General features: G+C 49.3%; 1 protein-coding gene across 2 annotated transcripts in view; it reads left to right on the forward strand.

Moving 5' to 3' along the window:
- The window catches only part of xrcc5 (X-ray repair complementing defective repair in Chinese hamster cells 5), a 76,667-nt gene that overhangs the window by 36,048 nt on the left and 13,986 nt on the right, over positions 1–26,633 (forward strand). For both annotated transcript variants that reach the window (XM_055877519.1, XM_055877520.1), the window contains 4 exons: positions 13,000–13,196; positions 15,150–15,237; positions 20,113–20,182; positions 25,024–25,133. In XM_055877519.1, coding sequence (XP_055733494.1) covers positions 13,000–13,196; positions 15,150–15,237; positions 20,113–20,182; positions 25,024–25,133 — 465 coding nt within the window. The remainder of the gene's footprint in view (positions 1–12,999; positions 13,197–15,149; positions 15,238–20,112; positions 20,183–25,023; positions 25,134–26,633) is intronic.

Genomic DNA, 26,633 nt, shown 5'->3' on the forward strand with positions numbered 1-26,633 from the left:
CTGTTCCAGGTAGTTACCACATCCCCAGTACCAGAGACTGTTCCAGGTAGTTACCACATCCCCAGTACCAGAGACTGTTCCAGGTAGTTACCACATCCCCAGTACCAGAGACTGTTCCAGGTAGTTACCACATCCCCAGTACCAGAGACTGTTCCAGGTAGTTACCACATCCCCAGTACCAGAGACTGTTCCAGGTAGTTACCACATCCCCAGTACCAGAGACTGTTCCAGGTAGTTACCACATCCCCAGTACCAGAGACTGTTCCAGGTAGTTACCACATCCCCAGTACCAGAGACTGTTCCAGGTAGTTACCACATCCCCAGTACCAGAGACTGTTCCAGGTAGTTACCACATCCCCAGTACCAGAGACTGTTCCAGGTAGTTACCACATCCCCAGTACCAGAGACTGTTCCAGGTAGTTACCACATCCCCAGTACCAGAGACTGTTCCAGGTAGTTACCACATCCCCAGTACCAGAGACTGTTCCAGGTAGTTACCACATCCCCAGTACCAGAGACTGTTCCAGGTAGTTACCACATCCCCAGTACCAGAGACTGTTCCAGGTAGTTACCACATCCCCAGTACCAGAGACTGTTCCAGGTAGTTACCACATCCCCAGTACCAGAGACTGTTCCAGGTAGTTACCACATCCCCAGTACCAGAGACTGTTCCAGGTAGTTACCACATCCCCAGTACCAGAGACTGTTCCAGGTAGTTACCACATCCCCAGTACCAGAGACTGTTCCAGGTAGTTACCACATCCCCAGTACCAGAGACTGTTCCAGGTAGTTACCACATCCCCAGTACCAGAGACTGTTCCAGGTAGTTACCACATCCCCAGTACCAGAGACTGTTCCAGGTAGTTACCACATCCCCAGTACCAGAGACTGTTCCAGGTAGTTACCACATCCCCAGTACCAGAGACTGTTCCAGGTAGTTACCACATCCCCAGTACCAGAGACTGTTCCAGGTAGTTACCACATCCCCAGTACCAGAGACTGTTCCAGGTAGTTACCACATCCCCAGTACCAGAGACTGTTCCAGGTAGTTACCACATCCCCAGTACCAGAGACTGTTCCAGGTAGTTACCACATCCCCAGTACCAGAGACTGTTCCAGGTAGTTACCACATCCCCAGTACCAGAGACTGTTCCAGGTAGTTACCACATCCCCAGTACCAGAGACTGTTCCAGGTAGTTACCACATCCCCAGTACCAGAGACTGTTCCAGGTAGTTACCACATCCCCAGTACCAGAGACTGTTCCAGGTAGTTACCACATCCCCAGTACCAGAGACTGTTCCAGGTAGTTACCACATCCCCAGTACCAGAGACTGTTCCAGGTAGTTACCACATCCCCAGTACCAGAGACTGTTCCAGGTAGTTACCACATCCCCAGTACCAGAGACTGTTCCAGGTAGTTACCACATCCCCAGTACCAGAGACTGTTCCAGGTAGTTACCACATCCCCAGTACCAGAGACTGTTCCAGGTAGTTACCACATCCCCAGTACCAGAGACTGTTCCAGGTAGTTACCACATCCCCAGTACCAGAGACTGTTCCAGGTAGTTACCACATCCCCAGTACCAGAGACTGTTCCAGGTAGTTACCACATCCCCAGTACCAGAGACTGTTCCAGGTAGTTACCACATCCCCAGTACCAGAGACTGTTCCAGGTAGTTACCACATCCCCAGTACCAGAGACTGTTCCAGGTAGTTACCACATCCCCAGTACCAGAGACTGTTCCAGGTAGTTACCACATCCCCAGTACCAGAGACTGTTCCAGGTAGTTACCACATCCCCAGTACCAGAGACTGTTCCAGGTAGTTACCACATCCCCAGTACCAGAGACTGTTCCAGGTAGTTACCACATCCCCAGTACCAGAGACTGTTCCAGGTAGTTACCACATCCCCAGTACCAGAGACTGTTCCAGGTAGTTACCACATCCCCAGTACCAGAGACTGTTCCAGGTAGTTACCACATCCCCAGTACCAGAGACTGTTCCAGGTAGTTACCACATCCCCAGTACCAGAGACTGTTCCAGGTAGTTACCACATCCCCAGTACCAGAGACTGTTCCAGGTAGTTACCACATCCCCAGTACCAGAGACTGTTCCAGGTAGTTACCACATCCCCAGTACCAGAGACTGTTCCAGGTAGTTACCACATCCCCAGTACCAGAGACTGTTCCAGGTAGTTACCACATCCCCAGTACCAGAGACTGTTCCAGGTAGTTACCACATCCCCAGTACCAGAGACTGTTCCAGGTAGTTACCACATCCCCAGTACCAGAGACTGTTCCAGGTAGTTACCACATCCCCAGTACCAGAGACTGTTCCAGGTAGTTACCACATCCCCAGTACCAGAGACTGTTCCAGGTAGTTACCACATCCCCAGTACCAGAGACTGTTCCAGGTAGTTACCACATCCCCAGTACCAGAGACTGTTCCAGGTAGTTACCACATCCCCAGTACCAGAGACTGTTCCAGGTAGTTACCACATCCCCAGTACCAGAGACTGTTCCAGGTAGTTACCACATCCCCAGTACCAGAGACTGTTCCAGGTAGTTACCACATCCCCAGTACCAGAGACTGTTCCAGGTAGTTACCACATCCCCAGTACCAGAGACTGTTCCAGGTAGTTACCACATCCCCAGTACCAGAGACTGTTCCAGGTAGTTACCACATCCCCAGTACCAGAGACTGTTCCAGGTAGTTACCACATCCCCAGTACCAGAGACTGTTCCAGGTAGTTACCACATCCCCAGTACCAGAGACTGTTCCAGGTAGTTACCACATCCCCAGTACCAGAGACTGTTCCAGGTAGTTACCACATCCCCAGTACCAGAGACTGTTCCAGGTAGTTACCACATCCCCAGTACCAGAGACTGTTCCAGGTAGTTACCACATCCCCAGTACCAGAGACTGTTCCAGGTAGTTACCACATCCCCAGTACCAGAGACTGTTCCAGGTAGTTACCACATCCCCAGTACCAGAGACTGTTCCAGGTAGTTACCACATCCCCAGTACCAGAGACTGTTCCAGGTAGTTACCACATCCCCAGTACCAGAGACTGTTCCAGGTAGTTACCACATCCCCAGTACCAGAGACTGTTCCAGGTAGTTACCACATCCCCAGTACCAGAGACTGTTCCAGGTAGTTACCACATCCCCAGTACCAGAGACTGTTCCAGGTAGTTACCACATCCCCAGTACCAGAGACTGTTCCAGGTAGTTACCACATCCCCAGTACCAGAGACTGTTCCAGGTAGTTACCACATCCCCAGTACCAGAGACTGTTCCAGGTAGTTACCACATCCCCAGTACCAGAGACTGTTCCAGGTAGTTACCACATCCCCAGTACCAGAGACTGTTCCAGGTAGTTACCACATCCCCAGTACCAGAGACTGTTCCAGGTAGTTACCACATCCCCAGTACCAGAGACTGTTCCAGGTAGTTACCACATCCCCAGTACCAGAGACTGTTCCAGGTAGTTACCACATCCCCAGTACCAGAGACTGTTCCAGGTAGTTACCACATCCCCAGTACCAGAGACTGTTCCAGGTAGTTACCACATCCCCAGTACCAGAGACTGTTCCAGGTAGTTACCACATCCCCAGTACCAGAGACTGTTCCAGGTAGTTACCACATCCCCAGTACCAGAGACTGTTCCAGGTAGTTACCACATCCCCAGTACCAGAGACTGTTCCAGGTAGTTACCACATCCCCAGTACCAGAGACTGTTCCAGGTAGTTACCACATCCCCAGTACCAGAGACTGTTCCAGGTAGTTACCACATCCCCAGTACCAGAGACTGTTCCAGGTAGTTACCACATCCCCAGTACCAGAGACTGTTCCAGGTAGTTACCACATCCCCAGTACCAGAGACTGTTCCAGGTAGTTACCACATCCCCAGTACCAGAGACTGTTCCAGGTAGTTACCACATCCCCAGTACCAGAGACTGTTCCAGGTAGTTACCACATCCCCAGTACCAGAGACTGTTCCAGGTAGTTACCACATCCCCAGTACCAGAGACTGTTCCAGGTAGTTACCACATCCCCAGTACCAGAGACTGTTCCAGGTAGTTACCACATCCCCAGTACCAGAGACTGTTCCAGGTAGTTACCACATCCCCAGTACCAGAGACTGTTCCAGGTAGTTACCACATCCCCAGTACCAGAGACTGTTCCAGGTAGTTACCACATCCCCAGTACCAGAGACTGTTCCAGGTAGTTACCACATCCCCAGTACCAGAGACTGTTCCAGGTAGTTACCACATCCCCAGTACCAGAGACTGTTCCAGGTAGTTACCACATCCCCAGTACCAGAGACTGTTCCAGGTAGTTACCACATCCCCAGTACCAGAGACTGTTCCAGGTAGTTACCACATCCCCAGTACCAGAGACTGTTCCAGGTAGTTACCACATCCCCAGTACCAGAGACTGTTCCAGGTAGTTACCACATCCCCAGTACCAGAGACTGTTCCAGGTAGTTACCACATCCCCAGTACCAGAGACTGTTCCAGGTAGTTACCACATCCCCAGTACCAGAGACTGTTCCAGGTAGTTACCACATCCCCAGTACCAGAGACTGTTCCAGGTAGTTACCACATCCCCAGTACCAGAGACTGTTCCAGGTAGTTACCACATCCCCAGTACCAGAGACTGTTCCAGGTAGTTACCACATCCCCAGTACCAGAGACTGTTCCAGGTAGTTACCACATCCCCAGTACCAGAGACTGTTCCAGGTAGTTACCACATCCCCAGTACCAGAGACTGTTCCAGGTAGTTACCACATCCCCAGTACCAGAGACTGTTCCAGGTAGTTACCACATCCCCAGTACCAGAGACTGTTCCAGGTAGTTACCACATCCCCAGTACCAGAGACTGTTCCAGGTAGTTACCACATCCCCAGTACCAGAGACTGTTCCAGGTAGTTACCACATCCCCAGTACCAGAGACTGTTCCAGGTAGTTACCACATCCCCAGTACCAGAGACTGTTCCAGGTAGTTACCACATCCCCAGTACCAGAGACTGTTCCAGGTAGTTACCACATCCCCAGTACCAGAGACTGTTCCAGGTAGTTACCACATCCCCAGTACCAGAGACTGTTCCAGGTAGTTACCACATCCCCAGTACCAGAGACTGTTCCAGGTAGTTACCACATCCCCAGTACCAGAGACTGTTCCAGGTAGTTACCACATCCCCAGTACCAGAGACTGTTCCAGGTAGTTACCACATCCCCAGTACCAGAGACTGTTCCAGGTAGTTACCACATCCCCAGTACCAGAGACTGTTCCAGGTAGTTACCACATCCCCAGTACCAGAGACTGTTCCAGGTAGTTACCACATCCCCAGTACCAGAGACTGTTCCAGGTAGTTACCACATCCCCAGTACCAGAGACTGTTCCAGGTAGTTACCACATCCCCAGTACCAGAGACTGTTCCAGGTAGTTACCACATCCCCAGTACCAGAGACTGTTCCAGGTAGTTACCACATCCCCAGTACCAGAGACTGTTCCAGGTAGTTACCACATCCCCAGTACCAGAGACTGTTCCAGGTAGTTACCACATCCCCAGTACCAGAGACTGTTCCAGGTAGTTACCACATCCCCAGTACCAGAGACTGTTCCAGGTAGTTACCACATCCCCAGTACCAGAGACTGTTCCAGGTAGTTACCACATCCCCAGTACCAGAGACTGTTCCAGGTAGTTACCACATCCCCAGTACCAGAGACTGTTCCAGGTAGTTACCACATCCCCAGTACCAGAGACTGTTCCAGGTAGTTACCACATCCCCAGTACCAGAGACTGTTCCAGGTAGTTACCACATCCCCAGTACCAGAGACTGTTCCAGGTAGTTACCACATCCCCAGTACCAGAGACTGTTCCAGGTAGTTACCACATCCCCAGTACCAGAGACTGTTCCAGGTAGTTACCACATCCCCAGTACCAGAGACTGTTCCAGGTAGTTACCACATCCCCAGTACCAGAGACTGTTCCAGGTAGTTACCACATCCCCAGTACCAGAGACTGTTCCAGGTAGTTACCACATCCCCAGTACCAGAGACTGTTCCAGGTAGTTACCACATCCCCAGTACCAGAGACTGTTCCAGGTAGTTACCACATCCCCAGTACCAGAGACTGTTCCAGGTAGTTACCACATCCCCAGTACCAGAGACTGTTCCAGGTAGTTACCACATCCCCAGTACCAGAGACTGTTCCAGGTAGTTACCACATCCCCAGTACCAGAGACTGTTCCAGGTAGTTACCACATCCCCAGTACCAGAGACTGTTCCAGGTAGTTACCACATCCCCAGTACCAGAGACTGTTCCAGGTAGTTACCACATCCCCAGTACCAGAGACTGTTCCAGGTAGTTACCACATCCCCAGTACCAGAGACTGTTCCAGGTAGTTACCACATCCCCAGTACCAGAGACTGTTCCAGGTAGTTACCACATCCCCAGTACCAGAGACTGTTCCAGGTAGTTACCACATCCCCAGTACCAGAGACTGTTCCAGGTAGTTACCACATCCCCAGTACCAGAGACTGTTCCAGGTAGTTACCACATCCCCAGTACCAGAGACTGTTCCAGGTAGTTACCACATCCCCAGTACCAGAGACTGTTCCAGGTAGTTACCACATCCCCAGTACCAGAGACTGTTCCAGGTAGTTACCACATCCCCAGTACCAGAGACTGTTCCAGGTAGTTACCACATCCCCAGTACCAGAGACTGTTCCAGGTAGTTACCACATCCCCAGTACCAGAGACTGTTCCAGGTAGTTACCACATCCCCAGTACCAGAGACTGTTCCAGGTAGTTACCACATCCCCAGTACCAGAGACTGTTCCAGGTAGTTACCACATCCCCAGTACCAGAGACTGTTCCAGGTAGTTACCACATCCCCAGTACCAGAGACTGTTCCAGGTAGTTACCACATCCCCAGTACCAGAGACTGTTCCAGGTAGTTACCACATCCCCAGTACCAGAGACTGTTCCAGGTAGTTACCACATCCCCAGTACCAGAGACTGTTCCAGGTAGTTACCACATCCCCAGTACCAGAGACTGTTCCAGGTAGTTACCACATCCCCAGTACCAGAGACTGTTCCAGGTAGTTACCACATCCCCAGTACCAGAGACTGTTCCAGGTAGTTACCACATCCCCAGTACCAGAGACTGTTCCAGGTAGTTACCACATCCCCAGTACCAGAGACTGTTCCAGGTAGTTACCACATCCCCAGTACCAGAGACTGTTCCAGGTAGTTACCACATCCCCAGTACCAGAGACTGTTCCAGGTAGTTACCACATCCCCAGTACCAGAGACTGTTCCAGGTAGTTACCACATCCCCAGTACCAGAGACTGTTCCAGGTAGTTACCACATCCCCAGTACCAGAGACTGTTCCAGGTAGTTACCACATCCCCAGTACCAGAGACTGTTCCAGGTAGTTACCACATCCCCAGTACCAGAGACTGTTCCAGGTAGTTACCACATCCCCAGTACCAGAGACTGTTCCAGGTAGTTACCACATCCCCAGTACCAGAGACTGTTCCAGGTAGTTACCACATCCCCAGTACCAGAGACTGTTCCAGGTAGTTACCACATCCCCAGTACCAGAGACTGTTCCAGGTAGTTACCACATCCCCAGTACCAGAGACTGTTCCAGGTAGTTACCACATCCCCAGTACCAGAGACTGTTCCAGGTAGTTACCACATCCCCAGTACCAGAGACTGTTCCAGGTAGTTACCACATCCCCAGTACCAGAGACTGTTCCAGGTAGTTACCACATCCCCAGTACCAGAGACTGTTCCAGGTAGTTACCACATCCCCAGTACCAGAGACTGTTCCAGGTAGTTACCACATCCCCAGTACCAGAGACTGTTCCAGGTAGTTACCACATCCCCAGTACCAGAGACTGTTCCAGGTAGTTACCACATCCCCAGTACCAGAGACTGTTCCAGGTAGTTACCACATCCCCAGTACCAGAGACTGTTCCAGGTAGTTACCACATCCCCAGTACCAGAGACTGTTCCAGGTAGTTACCACATCCCCAGTACCAGAGACTGTTCCAGGTAGTTACCACATCCCCAGTACCAGAGACTGTTCCAGGTAGTTACCACATCCCCAGTACCAGAGACTGTTCCAGGTAGTTACCACATCCCCAGTACCAGAGACTGTTCCAGGTAGTTACCACATCCCCAGTACCAGAGACTGTTCCAGGTAGTTACCACATCCCCAGTACCAGAGACTGTTCCAGGTAGTTACCACATCCCCAGTACCAGAGACTGTTCCAGGTAGTTACCACATCCCCAGTACCAGAGACTGTTCCAGGTAGTTACCACATCCCCAGTACCAGAGACTGTTCCAGGTAGTTACCACATCCCCAGTACCAGAGACTGTTCCAGGTAGTTACCACATCCCCAGTACCAGAGACTGTTCCAGGTAGTTACCACATCCCCAGTACCAGAGACTGTTCCAGGTAGTTACCACATCCCCAGTACCAGAGACTGTTCCAGGTAGTTACCACATCCCCAGTACCAGAGACTGTTCCAGGTAGTTACCACATCCCCAGTACCAGAGACTGTTCCAGGTAGTTACCACATCCCCAGTACCAGAGACTGTTCCAGGTAGTTACCACATCCCCAGTACCAGAGACTGTTCCAGGTAGTTACCACATCCCCAGTACCAGAGACTGTTCCAGGTAGTTACCACATCCCCAGTACCAGAGACTGTTCCAGGTAGTTACCACATCCCCAGTACCAGAGACTGTTCCAGGTAGTTACCACATCCCCAGTACCAGAGACTGTTCCAGGTAGTTACCACATCCCCAGTACCAGAGACTGTTCCAGGTAGTTACCACATCCCCAGTACCAGAGACTGTTCCAGGTAGTTACCACATCCCCAGTACCAGAGACTGTTCCAGGTAGTTACCACATCCCCAGTACCAGAGACTGTTCCAGGTAGTTACCACATCCCCAGTACCAGAGACTGTTCCAGGTAGTTACCACATCCCCAGTACCAGAGACTGTTCCAGGTAGTTACCACATCCCCAGTACCAGAGACTGTTCCAGGTAGTTACCACATCCCCAGTACCAGAGACTGTTCCAGGTAGTTACCACATCCCCAGTACCAGAGACTGTTCCAGGTAGTTACCACATCCCCAGTACCAGAGACTGTTCCAGGTAGTTACCACATCCCCAGTACCAGAGACTGTTCCAGGTAGTTACCACATCCCCAGTACCAGAGACTGTTCCAGGTAGTTACCACATCCCCAGTACCAGAGACTGTTCCAGGTAGTTACCACATCCCCAGTACCAGAGACTGTTCCAGGTAGTTACCACATCCCCAGTACCAGAGACTGTTCCAGGTAGTTACCACATCCCCAGTACCAGAGACTGTTCCAGGTAGTTACCACATCCCCAGTACCAGAGACTGTTCCAGGTAGTTACCACATCCCCAGTACCAGAGACTGTTCCAGGTAGTTACCACATCCCCAGTACCAGAGACTGTTCCAGGTAGTTACCACATCCCCAGTACCAGAGACTGTTCCAGGTAGTTACCACATCCCCAGTACCAGAGACTGTTCCAGGTAGTTACCACATCCCCAGTACCAGAGACTGTTCCAGGTAGTTACCACATCCCCAGTACCAGAGACTGTTCCAGGTAGTTACCACATCCCCAGTACCAGAGACTGTTCCAGGTAGTTACCACATCCCCAGTACCAGAGACTGTTCCAGGTAGTTACCACATCCCCAGTACCAGAGACTGTTCCAGGTAGTTACCACATCCCCAGTACCAGAGACTGTTCCAGGTAGTTACCACATCCCCAGTACCAGAGACTGTTCCAGGTAGTTACCACATCCCCAGTACCAGAGACTGTTCCAGGTAGTTACCACATCCCCAGTACCAGAGACTGTTCCAGGTAGTTACCACATCCCCAGTACCAGAGACTGTTCCAGGTAGTTACCACATCCCCAGTACCAGAGACTGTTCCAGGTAGTTACCACATCCCCAGTACCAGAGACTGTTCCAGGTAGTTACCACATCCCCAGTACCAGAGACTGTTCCAGGTAGTTACCACATCCCCAGTACCAGAGACTGTTCCAGGTAGTTACCACATCCCCAGTACCAGAGACTGTTCCAGGTAGTTACCACATCCCCAGTACCAGAGACTGTTCCAGGTAGTTACCACATCCCCAGTACCAGAGACTGTTCCAGGTAGTTACCACATCCCCAGTACCAGAGACTGTTCCAGGTAGTTACCACATCCCCAGTACCAGAGACTGTTCCAGGTAGTTACCACATCCCCAGTACCAGAGACTGTTCCAGGTAGTTACCACATCCCCAGTACCAGAGACTGTTCCAGGTAGTTACCACATCCCCAGTACCAGAGACTGTTCCAGGTAGTTACCACATCCCCAGTACCAGAGACTGTTCCAGGTAGTTACCACATCCCCAGTACCAGAGACTGTTCCAGGTAGTTACCACATCCCCAGTACCAGAGACTGTTCCAGGTAGTTACCACATCCCCAGTACCAGAGACTGTTCCAGGTAGTTACCACATCCCCAGTACCAGAGACTGTTCCAGGTAGTTACCACATCCCCAGTACCAGAGACTGTTCCAGGTAGTTACCACATCCCCAGTACCAGAGACTGTTCCAGGTAGTTACCACATCCCCAGTACCAGAGACTGTTCCAGGTAGTTACCACATCCCCAGTACCAGAGACTGTTCCAGGTAGTTACCACATCCCCAGTACCAGAGACTGTTCCAGGTAGTTACCACATCCCCAGTACCAGAGACTGTTCCAGGTAGTTACCACATCCCCAGTACCAGAGACTGTTCCAGGTAGTTACCACATCCCCAGTACCAGAGACTGTTCCAGGTAGTTACCACATCCCCAGTACCAGAGACTGTTCCAGGTAGTTACCACATCCCCAGTACCAGAGACTGTTCCAGGTAGTTACCACATCCCCAGTACCAGAGACTGTTCCAGGTAGTTACCACATCCCCAGTACCAGAGACTGTTCCAGGTAGTTACCACATCCCCAGTACCAGAGACTGTTCCAGGTAGTTACCACATCCCCAGTACCAGAGACTGTTCCAGGTAGTTACCACATCCCCAGTACCAGAGACTGTTCCAGGTAGTTACCACATCCCCAGTACCAGAGACTGTTCCAGGTAGTTACCACATCCCCAGTACCAGAGACTGTTCCAGGTAGTTACCACATCCCCAGTACCAGAGACTGTTCCAGGTAGTTACCACATCCCCAGTACCAGAGACTGTTCCAGGTAGTTACCACATCCCCAGTACCAGAGACTGTTCCAGGTAGTTACCACATCCCCAGTACCAGAGACTGTTCCAGGTAGTTACCACACCCCCAGTACCAGAGACTGTTCCAGGTAGTTACCACACCCCCAGTACCAGAGACTGTTCCAGGTAGTTACCACATCCCCAGTACCAGAGACTGTTCCAGGTAGTTACCACATCCCCAGTACCAGAGACTGTTCCAGGTAGTTACCACATCCCCAGTACCAGAGACTGTTCCAGGTAGTTACCACATCCCCAGTACCAGAGACTGTTCCAGGTAGTTACCACATCCCCAGTACCAGAGACTGTTCCAGGTAGTTACCACATCCCCAGTACCAGAGACTGTTCCAGGTAGTTACCACATCCCCAGTACCAGAGACTGTTCCAGGTAGTTACCACACCCCCAGTACCAGAGACTGTTCCAGGTAGTTACCACATCCCCAGTACCAGAGACTGTTCCAGGTAGTTACCACATCCCCAGTACCAGAGACTGTTCCAGGTAGTTACCACACCCCCAGTACCAGAGACTGTTCCAGGTAGTTACCACATCCCCAGTACCAGAGACTGTTCCAGGTAGTTACCACACCCTCAGTACCAGAGACTGTTCCAGGTAGTTACCACACCCCCAGTACCAGAGACTGTTCCAGGTAGTTACCACATCCCCAGTACCAGAGACTGTTCCAGGTAGTTACCACATCCCCAGTACCAGAGACTGTTCCAGGTAGTTACCACATCCCCAGTACCAGAGACTGTTCCAGGTAGTTACCACATCCCCAGTACCAGAGACTGTTCCAGGTAGTTACCACATCCCCAGTACCAGAGACTGTTCCAGGTAGTTACCACATCCCCAGTACCAGAGACTGTTCCAGGTAGTTACCACATCCCCAGTACCAGAGACTGTTCCAGGTAGTTACCACATCCCCAGTACCAGAGACTGTTCCAGGTAGTTACCACATCCCCAGTACCAGAGACTGTTCCAGGTAGTTACCACATCCCCAGTACCAGAGACTGTTCCAGGTAGTTACCACATCCCCAGTACCAGAGACTGTTCCAGGTAGTTACCACACCCCCAGTACCAGAGACTGTTCCAGGTAGTTACCACATCCCCAGTACCAGAGACTGTTCCAGGTAGTTACCACATCCCCAGTACCAGAGACTGTTCCAGGTAGTTACCACATCCCCAGTACCAGAGACTGTTCCAGGTAGTTACCACATCCCCAGTACCAGAGACTGTTCCAGGTAGTTACCACATCCCCAGTACCAGAGACTGTTCCAGGTATTTACCACATCCCCAGTACCAGAGACTGTTCCAGGTAGTTACCACATCCCCAGTACCAGAGACTGTTCCAGGTAGTTACCACATCCCCAGTACCAGAGACTGTTCCAGGTAGTTACCACATCCCCAGTACCAGAGACTGTTCCAGGTAGTTACCACATCCCCAGTACCAGAGACTGTTCCAGGTAGTTACCACATCCCCAGTACCAGAGACTGTTCCAGGTAGTTACCACATCCCCAGTACCAGAGACTGTTCCAGGTAGTTACCACATCCCCAGTACCAGAGACTGTTCCAGGTAGTTACCACATCCCCAGTACCAGAGACTGTTCCAGGTAGTTACCACACCCTCAGTACCAGAGACTGTTCCAGGTAGTTACCACATCCCACAAACACACTTCTCCCACTACAGTGCCTGCACCATCGGGCGGTGAACCCCAGTGCCCCCCTCCCCCCCATGGACCCCTGGTTGACTGCAGCTCTCCAGCGCCCCCTGGCTGTGGCCACCCGCTGTCAAGCCCCCCTGGAGACACTGAAGAAGAAGTTCCCTCTGAAGGAGGTGGTCAAGAAGAAGGAACTGAAGACCAGCAAGGAGCTGTTTGGGAACAGGTAGGTCTACATTCTAGCTGTTTGGGAACAGGTAGGTCTACATTCTAGCTGTTTGGGAACAGGTAGGTCTACATTCTAGCTGTTTGGGAACAGGTAGGTCTACATTCTAGCTGTTTGGGAACAGGTAGGTCTACATTCTAGCTGTTTGGGAACAGCTAGGTCTACATTCTAGCTGTTTGGGAACAGGTAGGTCTACATTCTAGCTGTTTGGGAACAGGTAGGTCTACATTCTAGCTGTTTGGGAACAGGTAGGTCTACATTCTAGCTGTTTGGGAACGGGTAGGTCTACATTCTAGCTGTTTGGGAACAGGTAGGTCTACATTCTAGCTGTTTGGGAACAGGTAGGTCTACATTCTAGCTGTTTGGGAACAGGTAGGTCTACATTCTAGCTGTTTGGGAACAGGTAGGTCTACATTCTAGCTGTTTGGGAACAGGTAGGTCTACATTCTAGCTGTTTGGGAACAGGTAGGTCTACATTCTAGCTGTTTGGGAACAGGTAGGTCTACATTCTAGCTGTTTGGGAACAGGTAGGTCTACATTCTAGCTGTTTGGGAACAGGTGGGAATGTGATTAAAATCTCATAGCTACTAGTTTGTCACCTTATTTATGCTTAGTTTCAGATAGGTTCTAAACTAGTTATCTCTTTACAACAGGGCTGGGAACAGTATTGTGATGGGTTCTAAACTAGTTATCTCTTTACAACAGGGCTGGGAACAGTATTGTGATGGGTTCTAAACTAGTAATCTCTTTACAACAGGGCTGGGAACAGTATTGTGATGGGTTCTAAACTAGTTATCTCTTTACAACAGGGCTGGGAACAGTATTGTGATGGGTTCTAAACTAGTTATCTCTTTACAACAGGGCTGGGAACAGTATTGTGATCATATCAGTTGTGTAGAACACGCCATGGGAGATTTAAGTATTTGGCAAAAGTCTGTTCTCTCCTCGACGACTCTGTCCGGAATCCGATAAGGGGGCAGCGTATGTAGGAGAGAGGCAGTTAGAGGAGAACGGAGGAGTTTGATCTCTTCAACGGCCTCCGGGTGGATCCTCCCGGCAGCTAACACGGAAATGATTTAATAATCCACACCCCCTTTGAATCCGCTCTTTTAGAAAAGCATTCTCCCGTTTAAAAACCATACGCTGCTTATCCTTTAATCTAGAAAATGGCTCGCCCAACGTGCTGCTGTTAGTTGTATGTCTTTACATGTGTTTTGGGATTCCTCCTATACGTTAGTATGACTTGGGGATGTGTTTTGGGATTCCTCCTATACGTTAGTGTGACTTGGGGATGTGTTTTGGGATTCCTCCTATACGTTAGTGTGACTTGGGGATGTGTTTTGGGATTCCTCCTATACGTTAGTATGACTTGGGGATGTGTTTTGGGATTCCTCCTATACGTTAGTATGACTTGGGGATGTGTTTTGGGATTCCTCCTATACGTTAGTATGACTTGGGGATGTGTTTTGGGATTCCTCCTATACGTTAGTGTGACTTGGGGATGTGTTTTGGGATTCCTCCTATACGTTAGTGTGACTTGGGGATGTGTTTTGGGATTCCTCCTATACGTTAGTGTGACTTGGGGATGTGTTTTGGGATTCCTCCTATACGTTAGTGTGACTTGGGGATGTGTTTTGGGATTCCTCCTATACGTTAGTGTGACTTGGGGATGTGTTTTGGGATTCCTCCTATACGTTAGTGTGACTTGGGGATGTGTTTTGGGATTCCTCCTATACGTTAGTGTGACTTGGGGATGTGTTTTGGGATTCCTCCTATGTGAACGGAATTGGCCTCATGACACGTTAGTGGAGAAGGACGATTGTTTCATACACGCGCATGTATTTCCTCTCCTCGTTTACCTTTGACCTTTTTCAAAAGGAGGAGAGGACGGCGGGCGCGAGGAGTCACGCATAACCATATCCCCATATAACTGACTCTCTTCATCCTCTGCAGCACTGAGGATCCTGATGCCAAGAAGGCCAAAGTTGACGAGGAGGAAGACTTTAACCTGGCTGACATCACAGAGGGAAGCATCACACAGGTGAGAGTAGGCCAGAGGACTTAACATGGCATCTGGAATTATTGAAATTCCCTGAGAAGTACACTATCATATACAGTACCAGTCAAAAGCTTGGACACAACTACTCATTCTAGGGTTTTTCTTTATTTTTCACTTTATTTTTTATTTTTTCTCTCTTTTTAAAAAATGTATCCCATTTTCTCCCCAATTTTCGTGGTATCCAATCGCTAGTAATTACTATCTTGTCTCATCGCTACAACTCCCGTACGGGCTCGGGAGAGACGAAGGTCGAAAGCCATGCGTCCTCCGAAGCACAACCCAACCAAGCCGCACTGCTCTTTAACACAGCGCGCCTCCAACCCGGAAGCCAGCCGCACCAATGTGTCGGAGGAAACACCGTGTACCTGGCCCCCCTTGGTTGGCGCGCACTGCGCCCGGCCCGCCACAGGAGTCGCTGGAGCGCGATGAGACAAGGATATCCCTACCGGCCAAACCCTCCCTAACCCCGGACGACGCTATGCCAATTGTGCGTCGCCCCACGGACCTCCCGGTCGCGGCCGGCTGCGACAGAGCCTGGGCGCGAACCCAGAGACTCTGGTGGCGCAGTTAGCACTGCGATGCAGTGTCCTAGACCACTGCGCCACCCGGGAGGCTATTTTTCACTATTTACATTGTAGAATAATAGTGAAGACATCAAAACTATGAAATAACACATATGGAATCATGTAGTAACCAAAAAAGTGTTGAATCAAAATATATCTTCTATTTCTATATTCTTCAAAGTAGCCACCCTTTGCCTTGATGAGAGCTTTGCACACTCTTGGCATTCTCTCAACCAGCTTCACCTGGAATGCTTTTCCAACAGTCTTGAAGGAGTTCCCACATATGCTGAGCACTTGTTGGCTGCTTTTCCTTCACTATGCGGTCCAACTCATCCCAAACCATCTCAATTGGGTTGAGGTTGGGTGATTGTGGAGGCCAGGTCACCTGATGCATCACTCCATCACTCTCCTTCTTGGTCAAATAGCCCTTACACAGCCTGGAGGTGTGTTTTGGGTCATTGTCCTGTTGAAAAACAAATGATAGTCCCACTAAGCGCAAGCCAGATAGGATGGCGTATCGCTGCAGAATGCTGTGGTAGCCATGCTGGTTAAGTGTGCCTTGAATTTTAAATAAATCACTGACAGTGTCACCAGCAAAGCACCCCCACACCATCACACCTCCTCCTCCATGCTTCACGGTGGGAACTACACATGTGGAGATCATCCGTTCACCTACTCTGCGTCTCACAAAGACACGGCGGTTGGAACCAAAAATCTCAAATCTTGACTCATCAGACCAAAGGACAGATTTCCACCGGTCTAATGTCCAATGCTCGTGTTTCTTGACCCAAGCAAGTCTCGTCTTCTAATTGGCGTCCTTTAGTAGTGGTTTCTTTGCATCAATTCTACCATGAAGGCCTGATTCATGCAGTCTCCTCTGAACAGTTAATGTTGAGATGTGTCTGTTACTTGGACTCTGTGAAGCATTTATTTGGGCTGCAATTTCTGAGGCTGGTAACTCTAATGAACTTATCCTTTGCAGCAGAGGGAACTCTGGGTCTTCCTTTCCTGTGTCGGTCCTCATAACAACCAGTTTCATCATATCCTCTGCATTAGAGGTAACTCTGGGTCTTCCTTTCCTATGGCGGTCCTCATAAGAACCAGTTTCATCATAACACTTGATGGTTTTTGCGACTGCACTTGAAGAAATTTTCAAAGATCTTGACATTTCCCGGATTGACTGACCTTCATGTCTTAAAGTAATGATGGACTGTCGTTTCTCTTTGCTTATTTGAGGTGTTCTTGCCATAATATGGACTTGGTCTTTTACAAAATAGGGCTGTCTTCTGTATACCACCCCTGTCTTGTCTCAACACAACTGATTGGCTCAAACACATTAAAGAGGAAAGAAATTCCACAAATTAACTTTTAACAAGGCACACCTGTTAATTGAAATGCATTCCAGGTGACTACCTCATGAAGCTGGTTGAGAGAATGCCAAGAGTGTTCAAAGCTGTCATCAAGGCAAAGGGTGCAACTTTGAAGAATCTCAAAAATCAAATATATTTTGATTTAACACTTTTGCTTACTACATGATTCCATATGTGTTATTTCATAGTTTTGATGTCTTAATTATTATTCTACAATGTAGAAAATAGTAAAATAAAGAAAAACCCTTGAATGAGTAGGTGTCTTTGAACTTTTGGCTGGTACTGTATGTATGTGTATATCCAGGTGTTCTCCTATTAGGTGTACTATATATTTACCTGTTCTCCTCTACCAGGTGTTCTCCTATTAGGTGTACTATATATTTACCTGTGTTCCTCTACCAGGTGTTCTCTACTGTATGTTGACCTGTGTCTTCCTCTACCAGGTGTTCTCTACTGTATGTTGACCTGTGTCTTCCTCTACCAGGTGTTCTCTACTGTATGTTGACCTGTGTCTTCCTCTACCAGGTGTTCTCTACTGTATGTTGACCTGTGTCTTCCTCTACCAGGTGTTCTCTACTGTATGTTGACCTGTGTCTTCCTCTACCAGGTGTTCTCTACTGTATGTTGACCTGTGTCTTCCTCTACCGGGTGTTCTCTACTGTATGTTGACCTGTGTCTTCCTCTACCAGGTGTTCTCTACTGTATGTTGACCTGTGTCTTCCTCTACCAGGTGTTCTGTATGTTGACCTGTGTCTTCCTCTACCAGGTGTTCTCTACTGTATGTTGACCTGTGTCTTCCTCTACCAGGTGTTCTCTACTGTATGTTGACCTGTGTCTTCCTCTACCAGGTGTTCTCTACTGTATGTTGACCTGTGTCTTCCTCTACCAGGTGTTCTGTATGTTGACCTGTGTCTTCCTCTACCAGGTGTTCTCTACTGTATGTTGACCTGTGTCTTCCTCTACCAGGTGTTCTCTACTGTATGTTGACCTGTGTCTTCCTCTACCAGGTGTTCTCTACTGTATGTTGACCTGTGTCTTCCTCTACCAGGTGTTCTCTACTGTATGTTGACCTGTGTCTTCCTCTACCAGGTGTTCTCTACTGTATGTTGACCTGTGTCTTCCTCTACCAGGTGTTCTGTATGTTGACCTGTGTCTTCCTCTACCAGGTGTTCTCTACTGTATGTTGACCTGTGTCTTCCTCTACCAGGTGTTCTCTACTGTATGTTGACCTGTGTCTTCCTCTACCAGGTGTTCTGTATGTTGACCTGTGTCTTCCTCTACCAGGTGTTCTCTACTGTATGTTGACCTGTGTCTTCCTCTACCAGGTGTTCTCTACTGTATGTTGACCTGTGTCTTCCTCTACCAGGTGTTCTGTATGTTGACCTGTGTCTTCCTCTACCAGGTGTTCTCTACTGTATGTTGACCTGTGTTCCTCTACCAGGTGTTCTCTACTGTATGTTGACCTGTGTCTTCCTCTACCAGGTGTTCTGTATGTTGACCTGTGTCTTCCTCTACCAGGTGTTCTCTACTGTATGTTGACCTGTGTTCCTCTACCAGGTGTTCTCTACTGTATGTTGACCTGTGTCTTCCTCTACCAGGTGTTCTGTATGTTGACCTGTGTCTTCCTCTACCAGGTGTTCTCTACTGTATGTTGACCTGTGTTCCTCTACCAGGTGTTCTCTACTGTATGTTGACCTGTGTCTTCCTCTACCAGGTGTTCTGTATGTTGACCTGTGTCTTCCTCTACCAGGTGTTCTCTACTGTATGTTGACCTGTGTCTTCCTCTACCAGGTGTTCTGTATGTTGACCTGTGTCTTCCTCTACCAGGTGTTCTCTACTGTATGTTGACCTGTGTTCCTCTACCAGGTGTTCTCTACTGTATGTTGACCTGTGTCTTCCTCTACCAGGTGTTCTGTATGTTGACCTGTGTCTTCCTCTACCAGGTGTTCTCTACTGTATGTTGACCTGTGTCTTCCTCTACCAGGTGTTCTCTACTGTATGTTGACCTGTGTCTTCCTCTACCAGGTGTTCTCTACTGTATGTTGACCTGTGTCTTCCTCTACCAGGTGTTCTCTACTGTATGTTGACCTGTGTCTTCCTCTACCAGGTGTTCTGTATGTTGACCTGTGTCTTCCTCTACCAGGTGTTCTCTACTGTATGTTGACCTGTGTCTTCCTCTACCAGGTGTTCTGTATGTTGACCTGTGTCTTCCTCTACCAGGTGTTCTGTATGTTGACCTGTGTCTTCCTCTACCAGGTGTTCTGTATGTTGACCTGTGTCTTCCTCTACCAGGTGTTCTCTACTGTATGTTGACCTGTGTTCCTCTACCAGGTGTTCTCTACTGTATGTTGACCTGTGTCTTCCTCTACCAGGTGTTCTGTATGTTGACCTGTGTCTTCCTCTACCAGGTGTTCTCTACTGTATGTTGACCTGTGTCTTCCTCTACCAGGTGTTCTCTACTGTATGTTGACCTGTGTCTTCCTCTACCAGGTGTTCTCTACTGTATGTTGACCTGTGTCTTCCTCTACCAGGTGTTCTCTACTGTATGTTGACCTGTGTCTTCCTCTACCAGGTGTTCTGTATGTTGACCTGTGTCTTCCTCTACCAGGTGTTCTCTACTGTATGTTGACCTGTGTCTTCCTCTACCAGGTGTTCTGTATGTTGACCTGTGTCTTCCTCTACCAGGTGTTCTCTACTGTATGTTGACCTGTGTCTTCCTCTACCAGGTGTTCTGTATGTTGACCTGTGTCTTCCTCTACCAGGTGTTCTCTACTGTATGTTGACCTGTGTCTTCCTCTACCAGGTGTTCTCTACTGTATGTTGACCTGTGTGTTCCTCTACCAGGTGTTCTCTACTATATATTTACCTGTGTTCCTCTACCAGGTGTTCTCTACTGTATGTTGACCTGTGTCTTCCTCTACCAGGTGGGCAGTGTAGATCCAGCACGGGACTTCCGCACTCTGATTCGCCAGAAGAGTCTTCCGTTTGGAGAGGGTGAGATGATGATTGGCTGGTTCTATGGTCTCTCCTTCTCAAACAAGTCTCATGGCCCACAGTTTTTGCCTAGCCTGGTCCCAGATCTGTTTGTACAGTCTTGACAGCACTTATGGTCATTGGCAAGATGACCATGAGGGGGTATCCTACCAATCAGGTGTTCTATACTGGATGTTTACTCTTGAGTTCAACTCGAGATAACCAGTCATATGAATGTGGCTTACCTTTCAGCCAGGTACATTTCTACAGCAAGGAATCCTTCAGAACTAACCTGCTCCAGGGCAGGCTAACTCAGGGCTAACTCCACTATCCTGTATTCAGAACTAACCTGCTCCAGGGCAGGCTAACTCAGGGCTAACTCCACTATCCTGTATTCAGAACTAACCTGCTCCAGGGCAGGCTAACTCAGGGCTAACTCCACTATCCTGTATTCAGAACTAACCTGCTCCAGGGCAGGCTAACTCAGGGCTAACTCCACTATCCTGTATTCAGAACTAACCTGCTCCAGGGCAGGCTAACTCAGGGCTAACTCCACTATCCTGTATTCAGAACTAACCTGCTCCGGGGCAGGCTAACTCAGGGCTAACTCCACTATCCTGTATTCAGAACTAACCTGCTCCAGGGCAGGCTAACTCAGGGCTAACTCCACTATCCTGTATTCAGAACTAACCTGCTCCAGGGCAGGCTAACTCAGGGCTAACTCCACTATCCTGTATTCAGAACTAACCTGCTCCTGGGCAGGCTAACTCAGGGCTAACTCCACTATCCTGTATTCAGAACTAACCTGCTCCGGGGCAGGCTAACTCAGGGCTAACTCCACTATCCTGTATTCAGAACTAACCTGTTCCAGGGCAGGCTAACTCAGGGCTAACTCCACTATCCTGTATTCAGAACTAACCTGCTCCGGGGCAGGCTAACTCAGGGCTAACTCCACTATCCTGTATTCAGAACTAACCTGCTCCAGGGCAGGCTAACTCAGGGCTAACTCCACTATCCTGCATTCAGAACTAACCTGCTCCAGGGCAGGCTAACTCAGGGCTAACTCCACTATCCTGTATTCAGAACTAACCTGCTCTGGGGCAGGCTAACTCAGGGATAACTCCATTTATCCTGTATTCAGAACTAACCTGCTCCAGGGCAGGCTAACTCAGGGCTAACTCCACTATCCTGTATTCAGAACTAACCTGCTCCAGGGCAGGCTAACTCCACTATCCTGTATTCAGAACTAACCTGTTCCAGGGCAGGCTAACTCAGGGCTAACTCCACTATCCTGTATTCAGAACTAACCTGCTCCAGGGCAGGCTAACTCAGGGCTAACTCCACTATCCTGTATTCAGAACTAACCTGCTCCAGGGCAGGCTAACTCAGGGCTAACTCCACTATCCTGCATTCAGAACTAACCTGCTCCAGGGCAGGCTAACTCAAGGCTAACTCCACTATCCTGCATTCAGAACTAACCTGCTCCAGGGCAGGCTAACTCCACTATCCTGTATTCAGAACTAACCTGCTCCAGGGCAGGCTAACTCAGGGCTAACTCCACTATCCTGTATTCAGAACTAACCTGCTCTGGGGCAGGCTAACTCAGGGCTAACTCCACTATCCTGTATTCAGAACTAACCTGCTCCAGGGCAGGCTAACTCCACTATCCTGCATTCAGAACTAACCTGTTCCAGGGCAGGCTAACTCAGGGCTAACTCCACTATCCTGTATTCAGAACTAACCTGCTCCAGGGCAGGCTAACTCAGGGCTAACTCCACTATCCTTATTCAGAACTAACCTGCTCCAGGGCAGGCTAACTCAGGGCTAACTCCACTATCCTGCATTCAGAACTAACCTGCTCCGGGGCAGGCTAACTCAGGGCTAACTCCACTATCCTGTATTCAGAACTAACCTGCTCCAGGGCAGGCTAACTCAGGGCTAACTCCACTATCCTGTATTCAGAACTAACCTGCTCCAGGGCAGGCTAACTCAGGGCTAACTCCACTATTCTGCATTCAGAACTAACCTGCTCCAGGGCAGGCTAACTCAGGGCTAACTCCACTATCCTGTATTCAGAACTAACCTGCTCCAGGGCAGGCTAACTCAGGGCTAACTCCACTATCCTGTATTCAGAACTAACCTGCTCCAGGGCAGGCTAACTCAGGGCTAACTCCACTATTCTGCATTCAGAACTAACCTGCTCCAGGGCAGGCTAACTCAGGGCTAACTCCACTATCCTGTATTCAGAACTAACCTGCTCCAGGGCAGGCTAACTCCACTATCCTGTATTCAGAACTAAGCTGCTCTGGGGCAGGCTAACTCCACTATCCTGTATTCAGAACTAAGCTGCTCTGGGGCAGGCTAACTCCACTATCCTGCATTCAGAACTAAGCTGCTCTGGGGCAGGCTAACTCCACTATCCTGTATTCAGAACTAACCTGCTCCAGGGCAGGCTAACTCCACTATCCTGTATTCAGAACTAACCTGCTTCAGGGCAGGCTAACTCAGGGCTAACTCCACTATCCTGCATTCAGAACTAACCTGCTCCGGGGCAGGCTAACTCAGGGCTAACTCCACTATCCTGCATTCAGAACTAACCTGCTCCAGGGCAGGCTAACTCAGGGCTAACTCCACTATCCTGCATTCAGAACTAACCTGCTCCAGGGCAGGCTAACTCAGGGCTAACTCCACTATCCTGTATTCAGAACTAACCTGCTCCAGGGCAGGCTAACTCAGGGCTAACTCCACTATCCTGCATTCAGAACTAACCTGCTCCAGGGCAGGCTAACTCCACTATCCTGTATTCAGAACTAACCTGCTTCAGGGCAGGCTAACTCAGGGCTAACTCCACTATCCTGCATTCAGAACTAACCTGCTCCAGGGCAGGCTAACTCAGGGATAACTCCACTATCCTGTATTCAGAACTAACCTGCTCCAGGGCAGGCTAACTCAGGGCTAACTCCACTATCCTGTATTCAGAACTAACCTGCTTCAGGGCAGGCTAACTCAGGGCTAACTCCACTATCCTGCATTCAGAACTAACCTGCTCCGGGGCAGGCTAACTCAGGGCTAACTCCACTATCCTGTATTCAGAACTAACCTGCTTCAGGGCAGGCTAACTCAGGGCTAACTCCACTATCCTGTATTCAGAACTAACCTGCTCCAGGGCAGGCTAACTCAGGGCTAACTCCACTATCCTTCATTCAGAACTAACCTGCTCCAGGGCAGGCTAACTCAGGGCTAACTCCACTATCCTGTATTCAGAACTAACCTGCTCCAGGGCAGGCTAACTCAGGGCTAACTCCACTATCCTGTATTCAGAACTAATCTGCTCCTGGGCAGGCTAACTCAGGGCTAACTCCACTATCCTGTATTCAGAACTAACCTGCTCCAGGGCAGGCTAACTCAGGGCTAACTCCACTATCCTGTATTCAGAACTAACCTGCTCCAGGGCAGGCTAACTCAGGGATAACTCCATTTATCCTGAATGAAGTGTCTTAGCTGTGAGTTGAGGACCAATGAAATCAGATTCCCTCCCTCACCTCGCCATCATCCCCTTCATTTGAGGAACTAGATTAGTCTGTTTTTATTTCCTATAGTAAGTTAAAATACATTATTTATCAATGACAGAACGCATTTCAAACCTAACTCACAGTAAAACTTTTGTTTGACAAATACAATTGTGATAAATATTTTATGGATAGGAGTGGGAAAAGGTCCTCCTGCATTGATAACACACCAAAGACGGCATCAACGAGCAGTAATACAATAAAGACGCCACTTCTAAAAGCCCATTTCACACACCTGCTGATATATTTTCCTTCATTTTGGGTGGCAGGTGGCCTAGTGGTTAGAGCGTTGGACTAGTAACCAGCAGGTAGCCTAGTGGTTAGAGCGTTGGACTAGTAACCAGCAGGTAGCCTAGTGGTTAGAGCGTTGGACTAGTAACCAGCAGGTAGCCTAGTGGTTAGAGCGTTGGACTAGTAACCAGCAGGTAGCCTAGTGGTTAAAGCGTTGGACTAGTAACCAGCAGGTAGTCTAATGGTTAGAGCGTTGGACTAGTAACCAGCAGGTAGCCTAGTGGTTAGAGCGTTGGACTAGTAACCAGCAGGTAGCCTAGTGGTTAGAGCGTTGGACTAGTAACCAGCAGGTAGCCTATTGGTTAGAGCGTTGGACTTGTAACCAGCAGGTAGCCTAGTGGTTAGAGCGTTGGACTTGTAACCAGCAGGTAGCCTAGTGGTTAGAGCGTTGGACTAGTAACCAGCAGGTAGCCTAGTGGTTAGCGCGTTGGACTAGTAACCAACAGATAGCCTAGTGGTTAGAGCGTTGGACTAGTAACCAGCAGGTAGCCTAGTGGTTAGAGCGTTGGACTTGTAACCAGCAGGTAGCCTAGTGGTTAGAGCGTTGGACTAGTAACCAGCAGGTAGCCTAGTGGTTAGAGCGTTGGACTTGTAACCAGCAGGTAGCCTAGTGGTTAGAGCGTTGGACTAGTAACCAGCAGGTAGCCTAGTGGTTAGAGCGTTGGACTTGTAACCAGCAGGTAGCCTAGTGGTTAGAAAGGTAAAAATCTGTCGTTCTGACCCTGAACAAGGCAGTTAACCCACTGTTCCTAGGCCGTCATTGTAAATAAGAATTTGTTCTTTAACTGAGTTGCCTAGTTAAATAAAGATTAAAATGTTTTTTTATTTTTATTTTGATTAGCCTGAGCTAGAATGTGAAGCTAACTGAAGCTGGCTAGCTTTAGATAACCCTGAGTAGATCTAGCTTGCTTGGTAGGATACCCCTCTGGCTAGCGTTTGACCTGTCATGACCCCATCCTGACCCCATGTCTTCCTGACCCCATGTCTGTATGTGTCCTCCAGTGTGTCAACAGCTGACTGGCAGGATTGAGCAGTTGCTTGGCAACAAGAACATGAACTACTACATCAAGTGCATCCCCTGTATCCAGACCTTCAGAGAGCAGTCTGTTCAGGTGACCATTCAACACTTTTACATGTCAGTAGTCAGGGAACAGGTTTTACATGTCAGTAGCCAGGGAACAGGTTTTACATGTCAGTAGCCAGGGAACAGGTTTTACATGTCAGTAGTCAGGGAACAGGTTTTACATGTCAGTAGTCAGGGAACAGGTTTTACATGTCAGTAGTCAGGGAACAGGTTTTACATGTCAGTAGTCAGGGAACAGGTTTTACATGTCAGTAGTCAGGGAACAGGTTTTACATGTCAGTAGTCAGGGAACAGGTTTTACATGTCAGTAGTCAGGGAACAGGTTTTACAGTGTATGTTTAGATACTTGAATAAGTTGCTGATCTCCTTTTGTAACTCCCTCTCCTGTAGGTAGGTAGGTAGGTAGGTAATGCAGATGTCCTATTGTAACTCCATCTCCTGTAGGTAGGTAGGTGTGTAGGTAGATAGGTAATGCAGATGTCCTATTGTAACTCCATCTCCTGTAGGTAGGTAGGTGTGTAGGTAGATAGGTAATGCAGATCTCCTATTGTAACTCCCTCTCCTGTAGGTAGGTAGGTAGGTAGGTAGGTAGGTAGGTAGGTAGGTAGGTAGGTAGGTGTGTAGGTAGATAGGTAATGCAGATCTCCTATTGTAACTCCCTCTCCTGTAGGTAGGTAGGTAGGTAGGTAGGTAGGTAGGTAGGTAGGTAGGTAGGTGGGTAGGGGTAGGTAGGTAGGTGGGTGGGTAGGTAGGTAGGTAGGTGGGTGGGTAGGTAGGTGGGTAGGTAGGTAGGTAGGTAGGTAGGTGGGTGGGTGGGTAGGTAGGTAGGTAGGGGTAGGTGGGTAAGTAGGTAGGTAGGTGGGTAGGTAGGTAGGGGTAGGTAGGTAGGTAGGTGGGTAGGTAGGTGGGTGGGTGGGTAGCTAGGTAGGTGGGTAGGTAGGTGGGTAAGTAGGTAGGTGGGTGGGTAGGTAGGGGTAGGTGGGTAAGTAGGTGGGTAGGTAGGGGTAGGTAGGTGGGTGGGTGGGTAGCTAGGTAGGTGGGTAGGTAGGTGGGTGGGTAGGTAGGGGTGGGTAGGTGGGTGGGTAGGTAGGTGGGTGGGTAGGTAGGTGGGTGGGTAGGTAGGTAGGTAGGTGGGTGGGTAGGTAGGTAGGTGGGTGGGTGGGTAGGTAGGGGTGGGTGGGTGGGTGGGTGGGTAGGTAATGCAGATCTCCTATTGTAACTCCCTCTCCTGTAGGTAGGTAGGTAGGTAGGTGTGTAGGTAGATAGGTAATGCAGATCTCCTATTGTAACTCCCTCTCCTGTAGGTAGGTAGGTAGGTAGGTAGGTAGGTAGGTAGGTAGGTAGGTAGGTGTGTAGGTGGATAGGTAATGCAGATGTCCTATTGTAACTCCCTCTCCTGTAGGTAGGTAGGTGTGTAGGTAGGTAGGTAATGCAGATCTCCTATTGTAACTCCATCTCCTGTAGGTAGGTAGGTGTGTAGGTAGGTAGGTAATGCAGATCTCCTATTGTAACTCCCTCTCCTGTAGGT

The sequence above is a fragment of the Salvelinus fontinalis genome, chromosome 23 (assembly GCF_029448725.1).
Source record: "Salvelinus fontinalis isolate EN_2023a chromosome 23, ASM2944872v1, whole genome shotgun sequence".
In the NCBI taxonomy this organism is placed as follows: domain Eukaryota; kingdom Metazoa; phylum Chordata; class Actinopteri; order Salmoniformes; family Salmonidae; genus Salvelinus; species Salvelinus fontinalis.